Source organism: Podarcis filfolensis, assembly GCF_964270895.1.
Source record: "Podarcis filfolensis genome assembly, chromosome: 4".
Classification (NCBI taxonomy): domain Eukaryota; kingdom Metazoa; phylum Chordata; class Lepidosauria; order Squamata; family Lacertidae; genus Podarcis; species Podarcis filfolensis.
The window spans coordinates 49,889,787-49,911,752 of NC_139607.1; the positions used below are offsets into that span (position 1 = coordinate 49,889,787).

At 43.9% G+C, this 21,966-nt stretch overlaps 1 protein-coding gene across 2 annotated transcripts in view; it reads left to right on the plus strand.

Annotated features, from left to right (window-relative positions):
* The first annotated feature begins 7,249 nt into the window (after positions 1–7,249).
* The window catches only part of RIPK4 (receptor interacting serine/threonine kinase 4), a 28,453-nt gene continuing 13,736 nt past the window's right edge, over positions 7,250–21,966 (plus strand). The window contains exon 1 of one of the 2 annotated variants that reach the window (XM_083608751.1): positions 7,250–7,915. In XM_083608751.1, the coding sequence (XP_083464877.1) occupies positions 7,734–7,915 (182 nt within the window). In that variant the 5' untranslated portion in view covers positions 7,250–7,733. The remainder of the gene's footprint in view (positions 7,916–21,966) is intronic. The other variant, XM_083608752.1, reaches the window with a different exon arrangement.

Below are 21,966 nucleotides of genomic sequence, written 5' to 3' on the forward strand. Positions count from 1 at the left end.
GCTTCATAACAGGCAGAAATGTGCTACGGCACTAAGGAGAGCTGCATATCAGTTTCTCCCTGTCACACGGACTGTTAGAAGGCACAGGAGCACTGAAGTGGCAACCCTCCAGCCACCAAACCCTATGACACTTGGATCTCAGAGAAGCCTGGTTGAAATGTGGCAGCTGAAGGACTTAATCTTGTCCAAGGCCACTCACTATCTTTCTGTCTTTGTTCCTTATCTGTTAAATGGAATTAGAATCTTGTAATAGAAAGGATTGACAAGATAAGGAAATGAGCACACTTTGCACATGAAAGCTGCCATCAGTTAAGGAGCAGCCTTGTACTCAGCCTTGCTCAGCTTCCCCTGGACTCTCGGGTTGGCAATGGGGGACCCTGCCTGCTCCCCACAAGACTTTGGTAAGTGGGAGGCATGGTTCCTCCTCCGGGGAGTTGCTCTCTGGATTAGGGCTAGGCATGACACCACCCCCAATCCCTTACATGGCTACTTGGGGAGAGAACAGGAAATAGTTGAATATTTCACAAAATATGTTTTAATATCCTACATGTGCAGAAGGTCTTTGCCACTACAGCCAACAATGACTTGTTCAACATATTTGTACAGTGGTACCTCGCTTCAGGTTACATACACTTCAGGTTACAGACTCTGCTAACCCAGAAATAGTACCTCAGGTTAAGAACTTTGCTTCAGGGTGAGAACAGAAATCATGCTCAGGCGGCGCGGCAGCAGCAGGAGGTCCCATTAGCTAAAGTGGTGCTTCAGGTTAAGAACAGTTTCAGGTTAAGAACGGACCTCTGGAACGAATTAAGTACTCAACCTGAGGTACCACTGTATTGGGCTCTGTAGAGACAGCCCCTGTGACTCTCCCAATTTATTACTTTCAACATGCACAACTCCAGCTTCCCTAACAAAGATGATACAAGAAGTTCTGCAAACATAACTCAGTTATTGTAACTTATTATATAAAGGGGAAGGGCCACAGTTCAGTGATAGAACATCTACTTCACATGTAAAATGGTCCCATAGTCAGTCCTCAGTAGGGCTGGAAATGTCCGCTGTCTGAAACCCTGGAAAACTACTGCCAATCAGTGTAGACAATACTGAGCTAGCGGGACCAATAGTTTGACTTGGTATAATCCAGCTTCCTGGTTCGAATCCCCGCGGCGGGGTGCGCTCCCGTTGCTCGGTCCCAGCACCTGCCAACCTAGCAGTTCGAAAGCACCCCCGGGTGCAAGTACAGTGTACAGTGTACAGTGTAGATAAATAGGGACCGCTTACTAGCGGGAAGGTAAACGGCGTTTCCGTGTGTGGCTCTGGCTCGCCAGAGCAGCGATGTCACGCTGGCCATGTGACCCGGAAGTGTCTCCGGACAGCGCTGGCCCCCGGCCTCTTGAGTGAGATGGGCGCACAACCCTAGAGTCTGTCAAGACTGGCCTGTACGGGCAGGTGTACCTTTACCTTTACCTAATCCAGCTTCCTAAGGTTTTGCATCTTTCTATTTATTATAGATCATTTTGTGTGCATTCAATTGGTACGTGACTGCTGACAGAAGGGGAAGGGGGCGGAGCAGCACGATGTATGGGTGCTCCGTGGATGCGCATGATGACCCAGAATGCAACCCTCATGTAAACAAGGAGTTGCCTGTGTTTGTAAAATCAGTGTCCCCCAAGGCAGCTTTGAAAGTAAATAAAATTAAAACAGGACGCGGGTGGCGCTGTGGTCTAAACCACTGAGCCTAGGGCTTGCCAATCGGAAGGTCAGTGGTTTGAATCCCCGCGACGGGGTGAGCTCCTGTTGCTCTGTCCCTGCTCCTGCCCACCTAGCAGTTCAAAAGCATGTCAAAGTGCAGGTAGATAAATAGGTACCGCTCCAGCAGGAAGGTAAATGGAGTTTCCGTGCGCTGCTCTGGTTTCGCCAGAAGCGGTTTAGTCATGCTGGCCACATGATCCGGAAAAACTGTCTGCGGACAAACGTCGGCTCCCTCGGCCAGTAAAGCGAGATGAGCGCCACAACCCCAGAGTCGTTTGTGACTGGACTTAACTATCAGGGGTCCTTTACCTTTACCTTTTTTAAAATTAAAACAGATGAATAAAAATATAGAGCATTCGAATAAACCAGAGAAAAATGCAGATATAAGGATGTACTTATTACACTTTCAGATGCCACACACAAATGATACAAAATGGTGAAAATTTGGGGGTCTCGGCCATCTGCTGCAAAATGCCCTTTAGAGAGACACTGACTATTATCTCCACTGACCCTGACCAGCCACTATAGATAAACACAGGGCTTCCAAGGATCAGACAACAGATTACTGAACAGCTGTAAAGTGGTGGGCAGTTTACAGACACCCTAACCTTTGAATAGATGACCCAACTGGATCAAAGTGTATCTTCCACTATGCTACTCAAAAGTACATTTCTGTGTGGTGCGCTTTTCCAAATCTCATTAATCAAATCTAGATTTAAGAAGAACAGCTATTTTCTAGTGTTTGTCATATTCCTTAAATGTCATTCCAGTTATTGCACCATTTCCAGATGAGAAGACCTTGGGCAACACTTTCACATATAGTTGGGCTTGTCTACATGAAAAGGCAAAGAGATACCCTTTTCTCTCCTTATAGACAAGCCTTGCAACAGAATACATGTGTCGCAAGGACTTCTTAATTTTAACCATTAATATCATAATGAGAGAGCTTAACATTTTTAAATAGAGGCTCAGGAGTCGTTTTGGCTGTGCATATACAAGTCACCCTTTTGTAGAGAATGTGAAAATGACACCTATGGGAGTTGTTTTGTTAGGGTACCAATTTCATTTTTTGTGCGTTAACTTATAATTAACTTTTATGAACAATCAGGTTTTGGGGACGGTTTGGATTTGCTTCACTTCTTAGGCTAGCATATAACTTTGATTTCTCCCTCCCTCCCCCCCTTACTATCTGTAGCACTTTGCTCAACCTTCCTATGCATGTTTTTTCAAGTTCCAGCTTCTGTTCTGATTTTTATTAGGTAAACAGTATATTCTCAACTTGGTCAACAGGCTAGACTAGTTCAGAAAAAAAGTATTAAATGGAGGAGCAAGAAAGGGAGCAAAAGGCAGGGAAAGTGATACCTCTCTTACACATTTGTTGTCAATGTATTTTGACCATGGAAAGTGTTCCTTAGGAACTCTCTATGGTGTCCTTCCTCTGTAATTTCAGTAGCTTCACCTGTGGGTTAACCTGGCTGTTCAGTTTTGCTGTGAAACAGTCCTCTGTTTTAAATTTACCTTTTCTGTTACTGCAGAAAATCTTACAATATGCAGCCCAATATGCAGCATATGAGAGAGCACAGCAAACACAGGAATTATTTTCTTAGTGCATAACTATGATGACATAACTTTGTTCTGTTTCTGCTGGGTGAAAATCATAGTGCACTTACACAGACTTATGGAAAGTCAGCATCACTTTAATCTGGAATGAAGTTATGTCAGCTATGCTATAACAGTGCCAGAGTCTGATTCCTTTGCCTGAGGGCCAGACTAGACATGATATTTGCCTTAATCCTCCTCCCCAGTTTGACCAGTGCTTTGAATAAACTAGTTTGGTTTAATGACGTTCACTGAATTAGTTCAAAAAGCTCTGAAGGAACTCAAGAGTTCACATCCTTAACTCTGTAGTTCCTAGAAGTGGGGAAAGGAGGGGAATTTTCCTTTCTGTTGCCACAGTGTGACTGAAGTCATCTGTCTGCAGCTGCTTGCAAGGAAAGGGACAGTTAAACTCTAATCTCACATCCACTGAGCAAAGCGCTCACTGTCCTGGTTCTCACTGGTGGAAACTGTACTGGACCCTTGACTCTGTTTTTGCCAAAGGCTTGGATGCATAGATAACTTCAGTACATAAGTCAGGTTACAAGGTTCATCAATCAACAGGTGCAGCAGAGGTTAAGGTACATGGCTAAACACAAGCTAAGATGATGTCTCAATATTTGACATGGCCCACATCTCTCCTTTCAAAGAGCAGAAGGCCACAGTCATTTGCCTGTTTGTTGTCCGGAGCCACAGGAAGGACTAGACATATACAATAGTAGGAAGAACTGCAAACTAAAATGTGTATATTATAAGATATTCTCACCAAAAAAATCCTGAGGAATTTTTATTTAATTGCAAACTGATATGGAAATGTTGAGAACTCAAGAATGGAAACATGAATTAATTAAGCTTTTTGGAAATAAGTACTGTTCTATACATTCATTGTGTCTGTAATATTGCCATATTATTACTCTCAATGTTGTAATCTACCTTGAAAACATGATGTTCTGTAATGATAAAGTTTCCTTAAAAATTAAAGAAGATTGGAAAAACGATAAACTCAGAGACACCAAAATGGGCATATTCTACCATCCCTACTCTCCAACCATTTTCTGTCTCTGTCTACTAAGAGTCTTGTAATTATCAAACCATCAGAAAAACTGACTAGCCCTGAGGGGGGCAGGGCGGGGCGAGTCGGTACTTCTTAGTTTGTTGTTTCTGTTTTAACTACAAAAGCCATTTGTCTCATCTTTCCATGTTCTTTGGTTTGAAGAGCACTTGTTATCTGCGTAAACATGTTGAAACGTACAACAGTTCAGCCTCTGTGAGGTGGATTACTGTGTTTCTACTTCCTGGACCTTGCAATTCCCTAAGGCAAGCACAACAAGAGGACGCTCAAGGTGGGCATCAATAAAACACAGACTGAGTTTGGCTTTACTAGGCTTGCTCAAAATTACATGCATTGTGGGTGGGTGTGAGCTCAAACCAAGGAGCTGTAAACAAAACGCTTTGAAATCTGTGCACGTAACCTCACACATAAAAAGGCTACAGAAATGCAAACAAAGAGCACAAAAGGGCTTGCTCCCATTTGAAAAAACCCCATGCCAACTCTGTGGCCAAATGCCACTAACTTGATCCCATAACATTTTAGGGATTTAAAGGTCACCATGAGTGCATTATATTGGATTTGAAAACAAATTGGCAACTGATCATAAGAAAAATGGTTTTGCTTTGGAAAAAACTAAGTTGGAAATGGAGTTGTTGGACTCTAAAGTTCAGAATTTCTCTAAAATGTATAATTTATTGTTGGAATGGCATACAAAGGATGAACAAGTTAAATCTGTGATGATGGATTGGGCAAGAGATGTGGGACACAACATAATGTTTGAAGACTGGGAAAGGTTGTGGAGGAAAGGGGTCAAGTTCATTGCATGTACGGTGTTAAAGGAAAATATTATGAAAATAATGTATACATGGTACTTAACCCCTGTAAAATTAGCAAAGGTGTATCATAATAGTGATTATCTATGCTGGAAATGTAAAGAAAAAGAGGGTACCTTTTATCATATGTGGTGGACCTACCCCAAGGTGAAAGACTTCTGGGAGAAGATTTAAAATGAATTGAAGAAAATGTTGAAATATACATTTATTAAGAAACCAGAGGCCTTTCTTCTGGGAATAAAAGGTTTGGAATTTCCCAAGAAAGATGTTAGATTGTTTTTGTATGCCACAACTGCAGCTAGAATTTTGTTAGCTAAGAACTGGAAAACACAAGAAGTCCCAACAGTGGAAGAATGGCAGATGAAGATGATGGACTTTTCGGAGCTAGCCGACCTGACTGGAAGAGTCCGTGACCAGAAGGAGGAGGAGTACTATGTCGATTGGATGAAATTCAAAGACTATTTAGTTAAATATGCTAAGATAACTTAATTGGAAAAACTTGCAAATACCAGATAGGCTTAGGATTTAAATATGTGACATTAGGGAATAAAATGTTTAAAGTTAAAATGAAAAGGAAGAAAGATGTCACGTGACTAAGTTTATTTTATGAGAAAATTGGTTTTGGAAAACTGTTACAATGATATACAATGAAACTCAACCAGGGGGATTTGAGGAAGTCATTTAACAATGTTACTAAGATTGGATTAAGTACAGTTAAGATCTATGTTTGTTTGTTTGTTTGTTTGTTTGTTTAAAATATTGGAAAATCAATAAAAAAATTTGGGGAACAAACAACAAATTGGCAATTGATCTCCCTGCAACCTCTGCAAACCCTTAAAATCTGCTCCAGTAAGCCCCCCCCCCAACAACCATCTGGAGCAAATGGGGCAGAAGGCATGGCAAGAATACACCAAATGTTGGTGCTGTATGGCTTCTGTTTACTAACTTGCACTAAACAGAAACTGTGATTTACTGAAATGAACGAAGACTGCCAAGAATAGTGGTGTGATACACTGCATCCATTATTTCCTTTTCTTCCCATATACATAAAAAATGGAAGGCTGCCCTTATGCATCCCGCATTGGAAGATTTGTACTGCCTCACCACAATCCTGGGTTTGCAGAGAGGAGCAAAAGAGAAGACAGGTTGCACAACTGCCATGACCATGGCATGGGAGTGAGAAGGGGGAAGTACACAAAGGGGAGGGTCTGGTAGTTGGTTTTAAACAACAGCAGTTTGTGTAAAGCAGGGATGGGGCGGGGGACACAGAGTAAAAACATTTTTTTAAATAGCAGCAGTTTTACCACCCTCGCAGACACATTTGGTAAAGACACAAGAGAGGGCTTTCTAGGTAGCTGCTCCCAGACTGTGGAGCTCCCCTCTGCAGGAGGCTAGACTCCCTCTCTGCTTTCCTGTTGCCAGCAGGCAAAGGGGGGGGGTGTTTTGCAGCAGGGTCTTTTAATAGTGGGTGTTGTTGTACATTTTCTTGTGCTTTTAAGTGGTTTTAAATTGCATGGATTCAGTGCTGTTTTTAATATAGCAATTTACTTGTTTCTTTAAAAATACAACTGATTGGTGTGTTTTTAACCTGCACCTGTTGTTAATGCATGTTGTGACCTGGGGTACTGTGCTGGGAGAAAGCTAGGACATTAAATAAACAAACTTCCTTTGCAATAGGTGCGTGCCTGGTAGCTGCCAAGTAACCTTTGGTACTCCGAATGCTCCGGGTGGTGACAGCGGCGGCTCCACTTTTGTTTTGGTACAGCGCACCAATAACACACCAACATTAGGGACGCATTGCAGAACCACTAATAAATCGGAATGATGTGCGGATGGTCCAGTACAGATCTGCCAGTAATTCGCCGGTCTTGAGGGACTATCAGGTGGGGCCAGAGCAGCCAACTCCTGAGGTCCCTTCGGCCAGCCCCCTAAAATATTCGTGAGGGCTGGGCTCCCCCCCAAAAAAAGCTGATGAGCATTGCCATTCAAATGATGTGCGCGTGCTGTGTCTTGTGATCTTACCTGCCCCCCCCCCCCAATATTTTATTTAAGTTGGCACTCCTGGGTGGGGCCATTCTTAGCCTTTTCTGGAGGCGAAGCAGTCTGAACCTGGGCGCTACACCCCTTCCCACACTCTCGTTTTCCATCTAAAGAGCGGGAGCCGTGCAAATGTCTCCAGAGGCGGTGCGGAGCCGTCTCTCCTTCCCGCGGGGAAGCTGCCTTCCACCCCCAGCGCGCAATTCTTGCAGCCGCCCAGGCTGCTCTGCTGCTGCTGCTGCTGCTGCCGCCCCCGCGTTTTCGCCTCGCAGTTTGCCGAAGGCCGGAAGTGACGTCAGGGCCTGGCGAATGAGCACACCTTGAGTCACCTGGGGAAAGGAGACGGCGCCGCCAGATGGGAGGGCGCTCAGTCCGCGAAGGGAGGCCGTGCAGTTCAGGTGTGTCTCGCGCGCGGGGGGGCGAGTCGTCAGGCTGTCACACTGGGGGAAGAATCCGGGGGCCGCATGGAGAAGGAGAGCCGCTCGGCGTGGCCCATGGGGCTGCTGAAAACCTTCGACGCCAGCGAGTTCGGCAGCTGGGAGAAGATCGGCTCGGGAGGCTTCGGGCAGGTTTACAAAGTCCGCCACGTCCACTGGAAGACCTGGCTCGCCATCAAGTGCTCGCCCAGCCTGCATGTGGATGAGAAGTAAGGGCCCGTCGGAGCGCCGGGCTGGGCGTCGGGGAGGAGGAGGCAGCGCCGGGCGCCCGGTTGGACTTCCCCGACCGAGGCTCTCTTGGCAGCGGAGCAGCCTGAACCCCTGAGCTGGGTTCAGGCTGCTCGTGGGTGGGGGTGTCTTGCCAACTAGCAGTGGCGCGATTTTATATTTTGGCGTTGTTTTGCAAGTGCAGTCCAGAATACGCGCGACGGGCGCCTTGGCGAAGCCTTCGAAGGGCTGCCCGGGCTGCGTTGTGACCTTTGGAGCGGCTCCCTTGGTTTCCAGAGGTGGACGGTCCCGTTGCCCTCGAGACTGCCGCGCGGAGTCGTGCAGGTGTCGAGCCACCAGAGACCGAGAGAGCCCGATCTGCTGGGCTTACTTCGGAGGAGGCACGCTCAGGGTGGCGCTGCGAGTCGCAGACGGCAAACCTGCTTGCACCCGCCCCTTGGTAACTTCCCACGCTGAGCCCAGCTGCAGTTCTGGGCTGCTGCTAGCTAGGAAGGGATTCCCCGTTTGGTCAAAAGCACGTTTTAGACAGGTCTGCTGCTGGGTTTGAGAACTTAATATACAGTGGTGTTTTGTTTTGAAAATCCGCTTTGGTTGAGATGTTCGCGTTTTCGTTTCCTGTTGCACAGTTCGGGGTCCGGGGCAGCGCGGTGCGCGCGCGTAAGAATGTGCTCGTAATTTGCAGTTTCAAAGACGGCGCTGCTTTCCTACGCGAGGCTTCGCCTTATGCAAGGAATTTGTCCTGATTGTGTCATCGACTTCTTAAGGAAGTCTGGTAGTTACAAAGCCTATCTCTTGTGCTGCTCGGATGGCATGGAGAGGAAGCTAGGACGAAAAAAACCAAACCCGTTTTATTTCCCTCCTTCGGCTGGTTTGCTTCGAACAGCCTAGGAAAGGTGCAGAATTAATTTCAGTTTGCTGAGCCGCCTGGAGGAAGGAAAGGGATAGGAAAAGACTGGTGTGCATTAAAAATCCCATGTGTGCTTTCCAACTAAGACCTACTCCGAGTAGACCCATTGAAGTCTGTGTTTCTACTCGGAGGGCGATTTGGCAGGCTGCCACGCCATCGTTCCACTTAAAGGGCCTTTTGGCGAAACACTTCGGCTCCATGAAAGCGAAGCAGAAACACTTTGAAAGGGGCACCGTCCGCTTCCCACGGTCCTGTCCCGTCCCAACATCTGCAGCTCCGGTTCGCTCGCTGCCTCCGGTTGTTTGCTCCTCGCTTGTGAAACGATTATTTTCATTATACGCCGCCGCGCATGCAATACGTTTGCTTACAAAGGGCGCTTTTGCACCGCGAGGCCAATTTGCCTGCAGATTTGCGGTAATGGCCCCTTTGTAATGCACTCGCTTAATGAAAGGGAGGCTGCATTTATAAGCAAAACGCGTTGGCAACAGTACGGGACGCTGGGAGCGATCGGCTTGTCGCTGCCTGCAAAGGTGTGCTTCGGAGTTCGGTGGAAGGGACTGGCTGTTCTGCAAGGAGGGTGGCGTGCAACGGAAGCGGTGGAGGAGAAGGGAGAGGTTTTCTGGGCCTTGGTTTGGCTTGGCATTGTGTTGGTGGGCTTGGGAAAGGCTGATCTTGAAGGAAAGGTTAGCAACAACTGGTTGGACCCAGACTAAAAAGTTTTGTTGCACTTGGACCCCACAGAAATGAGTGTGAAAGTTACTCATGGTGACTAGTAACTTCCCATTAATTTCAGTGGAACTAACTTACGGTGTTGCAAGGTCAGTGCTCATGCGTGCAAGTTTTTTGCATGGACCACATGACATTGTTGGCAGAAAAATTGCCTTTTTAAAAAATAGAGAGATTTACCATTTCTGGGGGAAATTGGATATTTATTTATTAAATGTATTTCTCACCCTTCTTCCCAAAGGATTAAACAAAAATCTTGTTGCCAGTTGACTGCTTGCAAGATCTAAACAACCCATTTGCAAATTAAGTCTTAATCCAGCCTAAATTTCTTGCTGAAGGGGTCACTTGCTGCTTCACGCATGAGGTTGCAAAATGCAGCATGCTTTGGTCCTAAATGTCTTTGAAAGCAAATCCTATTGGGGTTTGTTTTGCTTCCATGTAATGTTGGGCTGCCAGATAGCCTTGTGTTGCATCGTTTTATCCCAGAAATCACCAGCAAAAGTCCTGAGCTGCCATTTAGAAATTGTCAATTCTGGAAATTAAAAGTATAGTTTTATTCATATCTCCTCAGAAGCAAGTTTTCACTGTGCTTGGTGGACTTCCTCAGTGGTAACCATAGTTCTGTGGGACAGCACACTTGTTTTGCATAGAGAAGGTCCCAGGTTGTTTCAGGCCCTGGCACCTTAGGATCAGGTAGCAAGGTGATGGGAAGATGTGGGAAGAACCCTGGAGACCTGATGATAGTTAGAGCCAGGTGGACAAATAATCTGACCTGGTATAAGGCTTCAGTGTAATACCCTGAGCTGTTTTTAGCAACAGATCACAAATATTTGGCTTCTGATCTGAGAACCTGTGAAGTTTTCTTTTTAATTTTGGGATTCTACCCCCAAGCATAGCTCATTCTCTTGGGGCAACTTTGTAGGCATCAAAAATATGAAACCGATCGCTATCTTCACATTTATTTGCAGTACTAAAGTCTGCTGAACAAAGCTTTAACAAACCTGTAAAAGTCATCCCTCATTTGATGTATAGTTGATGGATGTATATATTGCTTTCGCTCCACATGAACTCTAAATCACACTGCAGGTTCCCTGCAGTTTGCAACATCTCACAGGTGGATGAATGATCAGAGTGATGTGTATAGAGTGCCCTAAATGTGTTATACAGTAGTCATATTTTTATATTTATCCTAATTTTCAGAGCTTGTGTAGTTCATGGAAAAACAAACATCAGAGAGAAATAGTAAACACTCTAGAGTGCATACAGCATTGAAATTGTATTGCAGGACCAACTTGTCTGCAAACGCTGGTTTCAAAAATCTCTCACCGCTTTTGAAAACTTCGGGCTTATATATGTGAATATGTCAATTTAGCTACATCACTCAGACATCACTTTAAACTGCTACAATGGAATTTGATTGCTAAGTTGTCAGTGCTTATTGCAAAATGTTCCACGCACTTGGTACTCACTATTCAGTCATGATTTTTGAGCAATACCTAGACTAAAGTATTTGACCCACTACTACTGGAGGTCAGGGAAAAGCACTTTTGGTATAAGACCTAGCCACTGTACATTTAAATGCTTTTCATATGTTAAAAATATTGATTCTGACACAACACTGCTAACAGCAAAGTATTGAAAAAGGAACCACTGGGGCGATCTAGCCCAGTTCTCTGCCTGCCCATCTACTCACCTGTTCCCACAGGTCAAGCTGTAGAACTCATACCATAGCGTGCAACAAGTTGAAAGACCATAGCTTCAAATGCCAAGCCCTTTATTTTAGGGAAGGGCACATTCTCCCATCCTGATTTAGAGAAAAAAACTATTTGATCTCAAGTGCAATGATCTCTGTTGGCAGAAACCATATCCTGGCCTAAGACAAGTAGCTCCACAGAATCATGGGGTTCCTTGAGAGTATCCATCAGACAAATTGCCCAAAATCCAGTTGCCCACTATTATTGATAATTCATTGCAGTGTGTTGCCAGGTTGTACATAACAGATCTTGCTGCTGCCCGGCTTATCCTTGGAGTGTTCCTGAAAGCACATCCCTGATTCTCTGCTGTTTCGCAAGAGGCCCACAGCAGGTAGATGAATGTGGAAAGTTTGAACACTGCTGTGTAAGTCACTCACACTGGGTATACAAGTTCACAGGAAAAGGAAGGCCAGGACAAAAAATAATTTGAGAGCTGTGCGTACGTAGAGAACAGGGAAACTTTCCTGATCCTTCTGTGCCCCAACTGGCGATCTGGAATACAAAGCCGTTTGTCAACTCATTCATCTCTACTTGGAATCGAGTAGATTCCAACAACTCTTCCATGAGACTACTGCAAAAGGTCACTATTTTAAAAGTAGAAATGTCTGTAAGCAAAAATCATCTCATGGAATCCGACCCATAAGCGTGAGCACTTTCTAGCCATTGAAGAGCTGTGCTATTCACTGGCATATGTAATAAGCGTCTGTTAATAATGGGGGTTGTATGAGTGGAATAGTCTCCCTCAGTAGATGATGGACTCGCATTCTTTGGAGGTTTTTAAGCAGAGGTTGGGTGGCCATCTGTCATGGATGCTTTAGTTGAAATTCATGCATTGCAGGGGGTTGGACTAGATGACCCTTGTGGACCCTTCCAACTCTATGATGGACTTCTAGTGGGAGGTAACAACAGGAGTGTTCTACCAGTGTTAGTTTTGTTGAAGACTTAGTTCGGCTGCTTCTATTTCGATGGAGGCGAAAATGTTTAAAAATACCATTCCTGAAATATCTCTGGGAAAAGTGCAAGCCCTAAGTGGGCATAGAGATATATAAAATGGGCACCTTTTTGTGACGCAAGAAATGTGCGTGCTCTCAAATAGGCTGTAGCTCTCCACCATTATTTTTAATTTTTTCCTCTTCCTGAATCTCTTCTTAATATTTCTGTATATATTTCTGGACTTGCAGTGTTCTTCTCTGTGGAGCAAATCATCTGGCCCTTAAATTCCTCTGTGTGTGTGTCTGTGTTTGTGTTTGTATTCCAGTGGTGAAGATTGCTAGCTGAAGGATTTGAGAGTCCTGTTCCTAGTTGTTTGGAGATGGTCCATGTTGGGAACCTCTGGCCGAGGGACCAAATGTCAAGCCCTAGGCCAAACCCTCTTGTTAGGATCAACCCTTCATTGACCTTGCTCTGCACCCTTCTTGTGTGCTTCTGTCTGTTCAAGGAATATGTTCTTGAACTGTGATAATGTTTCTTGCTTGCCTGGATGACGAAATTGTGATGGTGTGTGTATGTGTATATATACTGCTGGCAGGCTGGAATGTAGCCTACTATACAAAGGTGAGTGCCACATCCTTTAGCTTGGCCACTTCTGCCCCAGCCACACCAAGTACTGGCACGTGGCCCCTGGAAAATTCATCAGAAAGGACTGTGGCCCTCAAGCTAAGAAGGTTTCCCCTTCCAGTCTATAGTGAAAAAGCACATTATGTTCTCTCATTATGTAAAAAAAAAAGTGTTAGACAGTAATGTGAAGGAAAGTTCTGGCTAACTTGTCCTTTTGAATCATGACTCCTGTTGCAATAGTGCCAGTACCCGTTTGCCCGTACAGCTTAGAGGGACAATGAATATTTTTGTTTCTAAAAAATGCCTCGCTGTAGGAAGTAAGCTGATCTCAGATTTGGAAAGAACAGTGTGTGATTCAGTAATGAATAAACCATGATGCTAAAAACTTTATCTAGGTAAGTGAAGGATTAGAGGATTCTTCCCCACCCCCCTGCCTAGCTGGGCAGGACTGCAATACTTTGCAAAAAGAATTAGAATCTGGTTACCTTACTGCCTCAAGAGCTGCTTGTTAAAGGCTACTTTGAAGTGGGGTCTTGGATGGCTCTGGCACAATCACCTTGCTTCTTCATAACTGTATGCAATAATGGTGACTAAATATAGTTGCTAAACCTGTTGTGTATAACTAATGACCTTTGCCATACTTCAAGCAGAAAGAAGCGAAGGACACCTCCAACCGGGTGTCTGCGGTGCTTCTTGCCTACAGTGTACTGGGTGGGCCTACTGTAGTGTTGATGATAGTAATGATGGGGTTTAACCACTTTGGGCAGGCTACTGGTAAGAACTTCATGCTCACCGAGTTAAACGTCATGCACTCTTGGCTGGGAGCAGTTCCCAGCACATTATAGGCCCTACCTCAATCAGGGCATGTGTTGGCTTGTGCTGCTAAGCTTTGCCCGTTGCAGCTCCAGAGGTCAAAGTAGGCAGGAGGCACCAAAGCAGGAAGTGCTTTGGGTGCTTTCTTTTGAAGTGCAAACAAATGAAATGGCATGCAAGCAGGATCTTCTCTTTAGGCCCATTGTGATATTAGAAAAACACAAAGGCCTATGCCTGGGGAGGGGAGCGGAGAAAGGCTGGGTTATAATGGAGGGATAGTTTCCTGATGGCCTATCTGTGTCATGGTATCAAACCCTTTGTATTGAGGTATAACCATGTTGCAACTAGATTAATTTGTATGGTTGATAATTCTTCTCTAAGTGAGTCTTTGGATACTGTTCTTTTCTTTTCTTTTCTTTGTGCAAATTGTCATAGATTTACAACTGGGGGTTCCACTTAATGTGATTTGATTCCATGGATGATGTTTGTGCGCCAAGTGTCTACAGGTTCTCATCCTTTCTTTGTGTGGGTCTTCTTTTCATCTCTCCGAAGGTCACTGTCTAAGAATGGAGGAGAGAGACATAATTGTTGACTCTTGTTTGTGTGTGTTTGTTATGAACTAGAGATTGATTCTCTCTAGTAGAGAGAGTTTTTCATACAGTAAACGCCACACAGCATGACTAATGATGAATGGCATCTCAGACAGATGAGTGTTGAGGCGGACAGGGTGTAGAGCGGAGCTGTATCTGAAATCCTCTTTGAGCCCAGAAGGCAGCTTGCTAGTTCAGAACAAAACAAGATCAGACCAAAGCCTCATCTAGTCCACCATCATGTTCTCATGGTGACCAACCAAGTGAGCTTCCTTGGAGGGAGGAGATGTAGCCCAGTAGTGGGTAAGATCACAGTATGTGCATGTTGTGGCTGCCGTTCTAACTTCCTAAGTGTTCAGAAGTATCTCTGTATTTGTGTTTGGCCTATGCTGAAATTTACCATGACTTTCTCACCAAGGTCACTTTTGGAATATTGTTGCCATCCCCAAACTATTTAGGCTGTGAGAGTTGTAGGCTGGAACTGGGAACAAGACTACTTTTGGTGCAGTCTGTTTGGGGGGGGGGTCAGAAAGAAAGCTAAAGCTATTATGCTTGAAATAAGGGTTTCGATTTTAATTCTCCCTGGGTGCAATTATTTTTAAATAAGGAATTTCCCCTCTTAAAAATAGATTCCTCAGAATTCTTAACATTAGAGGATGACTCCCATCCACAGAGTCCAAGACAATAAGATCTCAGCATATAAACATCTGTGTGCTGTGTTTTTTTATATCACATGAGCCAGGTTGCCATGGGCAACTAAGGCACAACTTTATTGCTTTTTAAAGCTAGATAATATCTAGGCAATTACAGTTCTGCATGGGACCTTTGAGAATTGGACACTGCACAGCAAAGTTGCTGCCTACTCCTTTCCACCAGCTGCTGTGCGTTATTATGTCACACCAGCTAGGTCCACTCAGAGCACTGCACTGGGGAGGGTGGTAAAATAGCAGCAGCAGCAGCATTGGGAAAGGGAGTGCTAAGATTTATCAAGGATTTCCCCTTGACATCATGTTGTAAAATTTAACTTGGTTAGTATCAGGAATGTGGCTTGTTGCAAATTTGGTTAGGAGCTGGGGATCTTTGGAAACAGCTCTTCTTTGGGAACAGACTGATGATGATGGTCAATCAGCTGCAAAGCATTTAGCCCTGCAAGCCTTCACAATGTAACAGGAAGCCACTTGGCTCCTTGTAAAAAGAAAAAAGAAAAGTAAAAGCAAAATTAAGCCCTAAAAGCTTTTAGCTTTTACGGTGGGTTTTCTTTTTTAATGGCAGTAAATAGATTGACACCTTTTCATTATGTGGCAAAATGCCTCAGTTAAATGCAAGTTGGCAGAGATGTTATTTTTTAAAATTTCTCATTATTTCCATTTCTCCTTGTGCTTCTTTGTTCAATAAGTCAATCTCTATTCTCTGTCTTTGGTAAGATTGCTTCTCTGGAGCCCTTTTACCAATCCCCTTGCTGTCAGGTATAGGAAGCCTGTGGCCCTGCAGATATTGTGGACTCCCCAACTCCCATCAGCCCCAGCCAGCATGGCCAGGCGTCAGGGATGATGGGAGCTGCTGTCCCACAATATCTGATGGCTGCCCAGCTCCTCATCCCATGTATGTATGTATATATGGTAGTATTTTTCTCCCTTTCCCCTTTGATCCAATTGCCTTTTGAGTCATAGTCACGGCAGAGTACAATCCACAAACTCAAATCTATTTTTGCTTTTATGCTTAATCATGACTTAGATGTCACTATGATGGTCATGCAGTATGTAAATAAAGTCTTTCACTTTCCATTTGCTGTGATGACTGAGTCTCAAATATTGAATGGGGTACTTTGTTTTTCTTCTTTTGAATTAAAAAGGAAACCAGGTTGTATCACTATTTGTTGCAAGCCATCTTCTGTAACTTGAAGAAACAGATCCAAATAGATTTTCATATAAATATCCAGATCTTATAAGATTGTGCCTTGTCACCTACGGCCTTGCTGCTGGAACTGATACTGAACCAATACACAAGTATTTTTTATTGAAATGCTATCCTTAAGTAGAGGAATATCCATAATCACGGTTGTACACCTTGGTAGGATAAGACTGAAGGCTGAATCAGTACTCATATCTGGCATTGCAGTTGCAAAGCCAAGAGGAGCTCACCTTGGAGCCCACTTGAAGAAGAGGTGGAGAGTTATCTTTATGCCACAGTTCTCTTCTCCAAAGAGACACACTAATGTTAGAAAGATAATGCAAACAGAAAAAAGTATTATAAGCAGGAAACTGAAATGTGCTTCATGTGCCTAAAAGTGAATGAGACACGAAGAGGAACAAACACCAAAGTATTTTACTTGAGAGGCAAATAAGGGAATACATCTGAACGACAGACACTTTTCATTCAGTTATGCCTAATAGAGAAAAGCATATTGTCTCCTCCTGTTCAAAATGCGTTTTTAAAACAATGAAATTAGGGAAGCCTTTGGGCAGTTTTTAGTACTTTAGAACTTGTGCCTCTCAGTACTTCAGGATATGCACAGGAGTTGTGTAAAAACCCCTCAAAACTAGCAACAATTGCTAGGAGACAAGCAGAGTTGCTTGTCCCAAATGCAGATAACATATTCTTGCAGGTTGGGCTTGGGTCCTGTATTGGAATGTGCACAGGTATATAGAGAAAGTTAATCTTTTTTTGCTGGAAAATTAAATAAGTGGAATAATTATTATTGATAGAGATCTCCAGGTTGAGTATTTTAATGTCCTGATCATTTGCATATATATATGCAGTATATATTTTACTGACTACTGTGGGATCATTATCTCCTCTCTTTGGAGTAATAATGAAGCATTTAACTGGCTTCTCTCAGGAAGTACATGCTAGAAACATGTACTTTTAAAGCAGTGTTTCTTGCCTAGCAAGTTTTTATAATTGCAATTTTTAGAGTACAATCCTTTGGGTGTTATAATAAAGGAGATACATATTTGAACAATGCAAAGGGAACAATAAAACTTTCTAAGAGGAAACGGGAGGGATGCAGAAGAAGTGAGTGGCGTACCTTAGGGGTTCCTTTAAAAGCTCTTCTGATTGATTATTACACATATTTGATGGATCACCTGATCTGCTGCCATGTATTTTGTCCAACAGGTAGGCTGTGCATGTACTGAACCTTTAAAGCACATTCAAAATACATCCTTTCCCACAAATAATTCTGGGCTAGTTTACCCCTCACAGAGTTAGTTCCCAACAACCCTTAACAATCTACAATGCCCAGAATTCTTTGAGGGAGAGAATGTGTTTTGAACATGCTTTAAAGCTGAAGTGTGTACACAGCTGTAGTCTTGCTGCTGATTGGGGGAAATCAAGTGAAAAAAATATTATCTATCCCCCATACAAAGTATGCGCAGGCTGATTTGGAGTGTGACTGTTTACAGCTATGTATGCATTAGAAAATTAGATCCATATGGAAGACTTATTTCTTTTTCAATGGTAAGAGTTTTACATTTGGAAAATAAATAACATTCCGTGAATATTTGCCCTCGTGGAATTTGCTAGTCATTCAGCATTCTGGATAGTGAGAAAAGTGTTAATTCAGGAGAAATACTTTTAGCTGCATCTGCTGCTCTGTTAACTGCTTAATGTTAGTCTGAAAGACTAAGGGGAAATTAGAATTATGGAATTGGAAAGAAGCCATTTCACATTTTCAAAACCACCTTCACTCAATGTGCAGAGAGTGGGATTGTGCATGCTGACCTCAGATTCAGTGGTACATCTGAAAAAGGTTTCAGCACATTGACAGCTATATGCACATGGATCTTCCATGTGCTCAGTATCTTGCATATATAGCTGGACGAGTGCAAAGGTCACTTCCAGATGTTTTGCTGAATGTGCAGAGGTGGTGGTGGGACATTATGAGGGCATCTGAAGAGAGCTAGATGTCTGTGATACTCTAAACATTATCTTCTTGGGTGATAGGTTAAAGGTAAAGGGACCCCTGACCATTAGGTCCAGTCGTGGACGACTCTGGGGTTACGGTGCTCATCTCGCTTTATTGGCCAAGGAAGCCGGCGTACAGCTTCCGGGTCCTTTGGCCAGCATGACTAAACCGCTTCTGGTGAACCAGAGCAGTGCACGGAAACGCCATTTACCTTCCCACCGGAGTGGTACCTATTTATCTACTTGCACTTTGATGTGCTTTTGAACTGCTAGGTTGGCAGGAGCAGGGACCGAGCAACGGGAGCTCACCCCGTCGTGGGGATTCGAACCGCCGACCTTCTGATCGGCAAGCCCTAGGCTCTGTGGTTTAACCCACAGCGCCACCCGCATCCATTTTGGGTGATAGGTTAGGATTAGATATATTTCGGAATTTTAAGCCCATTGATTTTTAGCGTGTCTACTCTTATCACTTCGTTAGATACCTCCATTGTGTTAAGACTGAGATGAAAAGGTACAAAAGTGAGATGAACATGATTGTCCTTTATTATACTTAATCAAGGAGAATAGATACATATCGCTGGGGATAATGGAACAAGACCTTGCCAATAAAAGCTTTTGACAAGCTGTGCCCTGTGCTTAGAACTTGAGCAATGTCAACCAAGTGAGTGCAGGTATCTTTCATCATTGTTCATTTATGCACATGTGGTGTCCTCTGACAGTTTAGTAGTCCTCAGTGTGATGAAAAAATTGAGAATATTTGGTAGCTAATATTCTGAAGCCCTCTTCATGCACTCGGTGTGAATATGTGTGGTATAAAATTTGGAATGGAGGAAAAGCACACACACAGGTCCTGCCACCAAGATCCCTGTTCATGCTGGTTCCTCTTTCAGACTTTCCTGCATTGACATGGAACATCTAAAGTGGAGCAGAAGTGTGTTCTCGTGAATCGCTTTAGATTCCTCTTTGTGACCGGGAGCCCCTATTAAGCAGGATTCCTGATCACAAGGATGATTCTAAGCAAGTTCAGCTTAATGTGCTTAGGACCGCCCTTCAGACCCTTCCCTCTCAATGCAGTAAAATCCAAAATGAGGATATTTCAGGAGGGGGCTTGGGTGCATTGCCTCCCTCCCTTTTTTTGCCCACACACATTCAGGTGAACTCTTGAATAGGGCTACTGTTACTATCCAATTTAGAATGCTAGTTCATTCCCCTTTCTGTTTACTTGGCAAACAAGGCATAAAGCAGGGAAGAACTTTCTGAAACAAACTTCTGTTCATACAGAAGTTGGAGGGCACTGGTTTTTTCTTGTCCACAGCAAAAATCTCCCTTTTCAAGTTCCTCCCCTTCCAAGATTTATAGCAATGCAGTTCTCAAGGCAAATGTCATTTTATATGGAAATTATTGTTAAACTTTACCTTTCTTAGTTTCTATCAAGTTCCTTCCCGCTTCTTTCCCCACCACTGGACTCAGAACTTCAGTTCCTGGGCTTTCCCCAGCCAAAAAAGTGTCAGTGGCTGGAGATGAGTGTGTAGTATTCACCACATGTCCTTTCCATGCTCACAGTTGAATCCCAGGGTCAGTCCATGGGATCTTCTGCCCCTGCTGCCATTCCCCTTTGCTGTAGCTACCTGCTTACTCCCTCATTTGGAGATGGCAAGTAAAGAAGCAGCTTGAGAACCAAGGATCAGGAATGTCCATATGCCTTCTGTCTCTCAGAGGTGGTCCAGATTGGGCCCAGAGGGGGAGTGTCAAGTAGGTGGGCAACAGTAAGTAGCAGGAGAACTGTGGGTGGGGGCTTGAGAGCCTCTTTCCCAAGGGGCTCCCTAAAATCAGGAACCAGCTTTCATTTAACATTGTGTGTAAACTTGCCTTTGACTTGGTGGTGGCTTTTATTTTGCCTGTTTGGTCTACAGCCGCCCACCCACTTTCGCAGATTCCACCTCAGTATTCGGAGATCTTCTGCAGTTTGTATCCCACGCTAGCTGGTGAGTTATGTACGCTTAGGGGCAAGAGTTGGCTGCGCTGCTCACTCACTGACACTCCCTTCCTCCTTGTCATGTCAAAGCACCCTGGTGTTTCTCTTCAAAAGTAATTATCTTAAAAGATAGGTGCCTCAGGGCAGTAATAGCAGCCACACCGGATGCTGGAAAGAGACCCCACCATCTGTTCCCACACCCAGTCTGTAGCATTGAGGTGGGGAAGAGAACTTATGAAGGGCCTCCAAGTCTCCTCTCAAAGGAGACTCCAACACAACTCTCTAGTTTGAACCTTCTTGATGTGACTCATTGGTCCTGAAAGGCAACATTACTGCACCAGATTCTTACTTCTAGATATGGACTTGCTAGTTAATGACTGTATATTTAATTTGACTGGCTACCTAGCACTGATTTCACTTATTTTTCACCGTTCTCAAATGAAACTCTTTTCTAGGGCATCAGCATAAGTATCCCCTTCTGTCCCTATTTTAGGTAGGACTAGCCCTTTCCCCTTGTTATTATATGTATTGATGTCTTCACCAATTGGGTGCCTTCCAGCTGATGGGAGTTGTAGTCAAAAGCAGCTGGAGGGCACTCATTTGTTGAAGTCTGATGTACTGAATTCTTGAACAATACTGGATTGTTTCTGCCACATACAGTCGTTTTGGCTGACACAATGGCACCTGATGAATTAGGAGGACTTGGCCTCATGACATCTTTGGGGGCATTTAGCAAATAATATAGAAAACTTGAAAATACTAGGAGTCTTATGGACACTTTTGCTTTTGTATTTAGGTCACACATGAGTCTATTTTTATGTTGCTTTCAAGTAAGGTAAATGCAGTGACTTGAACAGACTTCTCATCTTGCTATGTGTAGCCATGTTCAAATTACATCAGCTTCATTGTGTTTCCCATCAACAAAGACCATGATTGGATTCTGTTTATCATAGTGTTCTTAATCCTGGGCTGGATTCAATTTAGCTGCTGTTTGGGTGGGAAGCAACATCTCATACAACTGAGCTCTTCCCTCCCTCCCCCCTCTGCACGCCCCACCACTTAACCCTGCTTTTGAGGGTTGGGGAAAGCCCTAGAACATGTCTGGGGGCACATGGTGGGAGGAGAGAGTCCTGTTGTGTGAGTGGACCTCATTCCTTGCATACACACATCCTGTACTTTGTGTTACATTGAATTCTACTCTCTCCCTTGGTAGAAAGCTTGGTCCTAAACAATGGAATAAAATGTCTTAAAATGGGAGCACTAGCAGGCATTGGAAAGAACTTGTGTCTAACAGGGCCTGCAAACAGCACAATTTTTTTGTTGCAGTCCTTTACAAACTGTAAATTACAGCTTTGCTTGAGTTTTCCCCCCTGTTGCTCCTTCTTCTGCAGTCATGAGGTCTCTAAATAATTTTGTATTGCTAGTCTAAAGTTTTGGGGCTGTTAGCTAGGCATCTGAATCTGGGAGTTTGCTCAGCGTAACTCTGTTTAGCCTTGAAAACTGCTAGATGACTTTGGGACAAGTTATGCATACTGTCTTCTGCTAACCTACCCCATAGTTTACAGTGAGAATAAAATAGAATAACCTCCGTGTATGCCATCCTGTGCTTCTTGGAAAAGGTTAGAATGAAAATGTGGATAATAAGTCTTAGATACTTGAGAGACCAAGAAGAATCTTTCTAGAGTAGACCAAAGAGACATCCTGCTCTCACAGTGCTTAATCACATGCCAATTTAAAATCTAGGGAGTAGAAGCCTAGGAGAGTTCACTTCAGATCTGTGTTCTAACTTTTTCATCATAGTGCA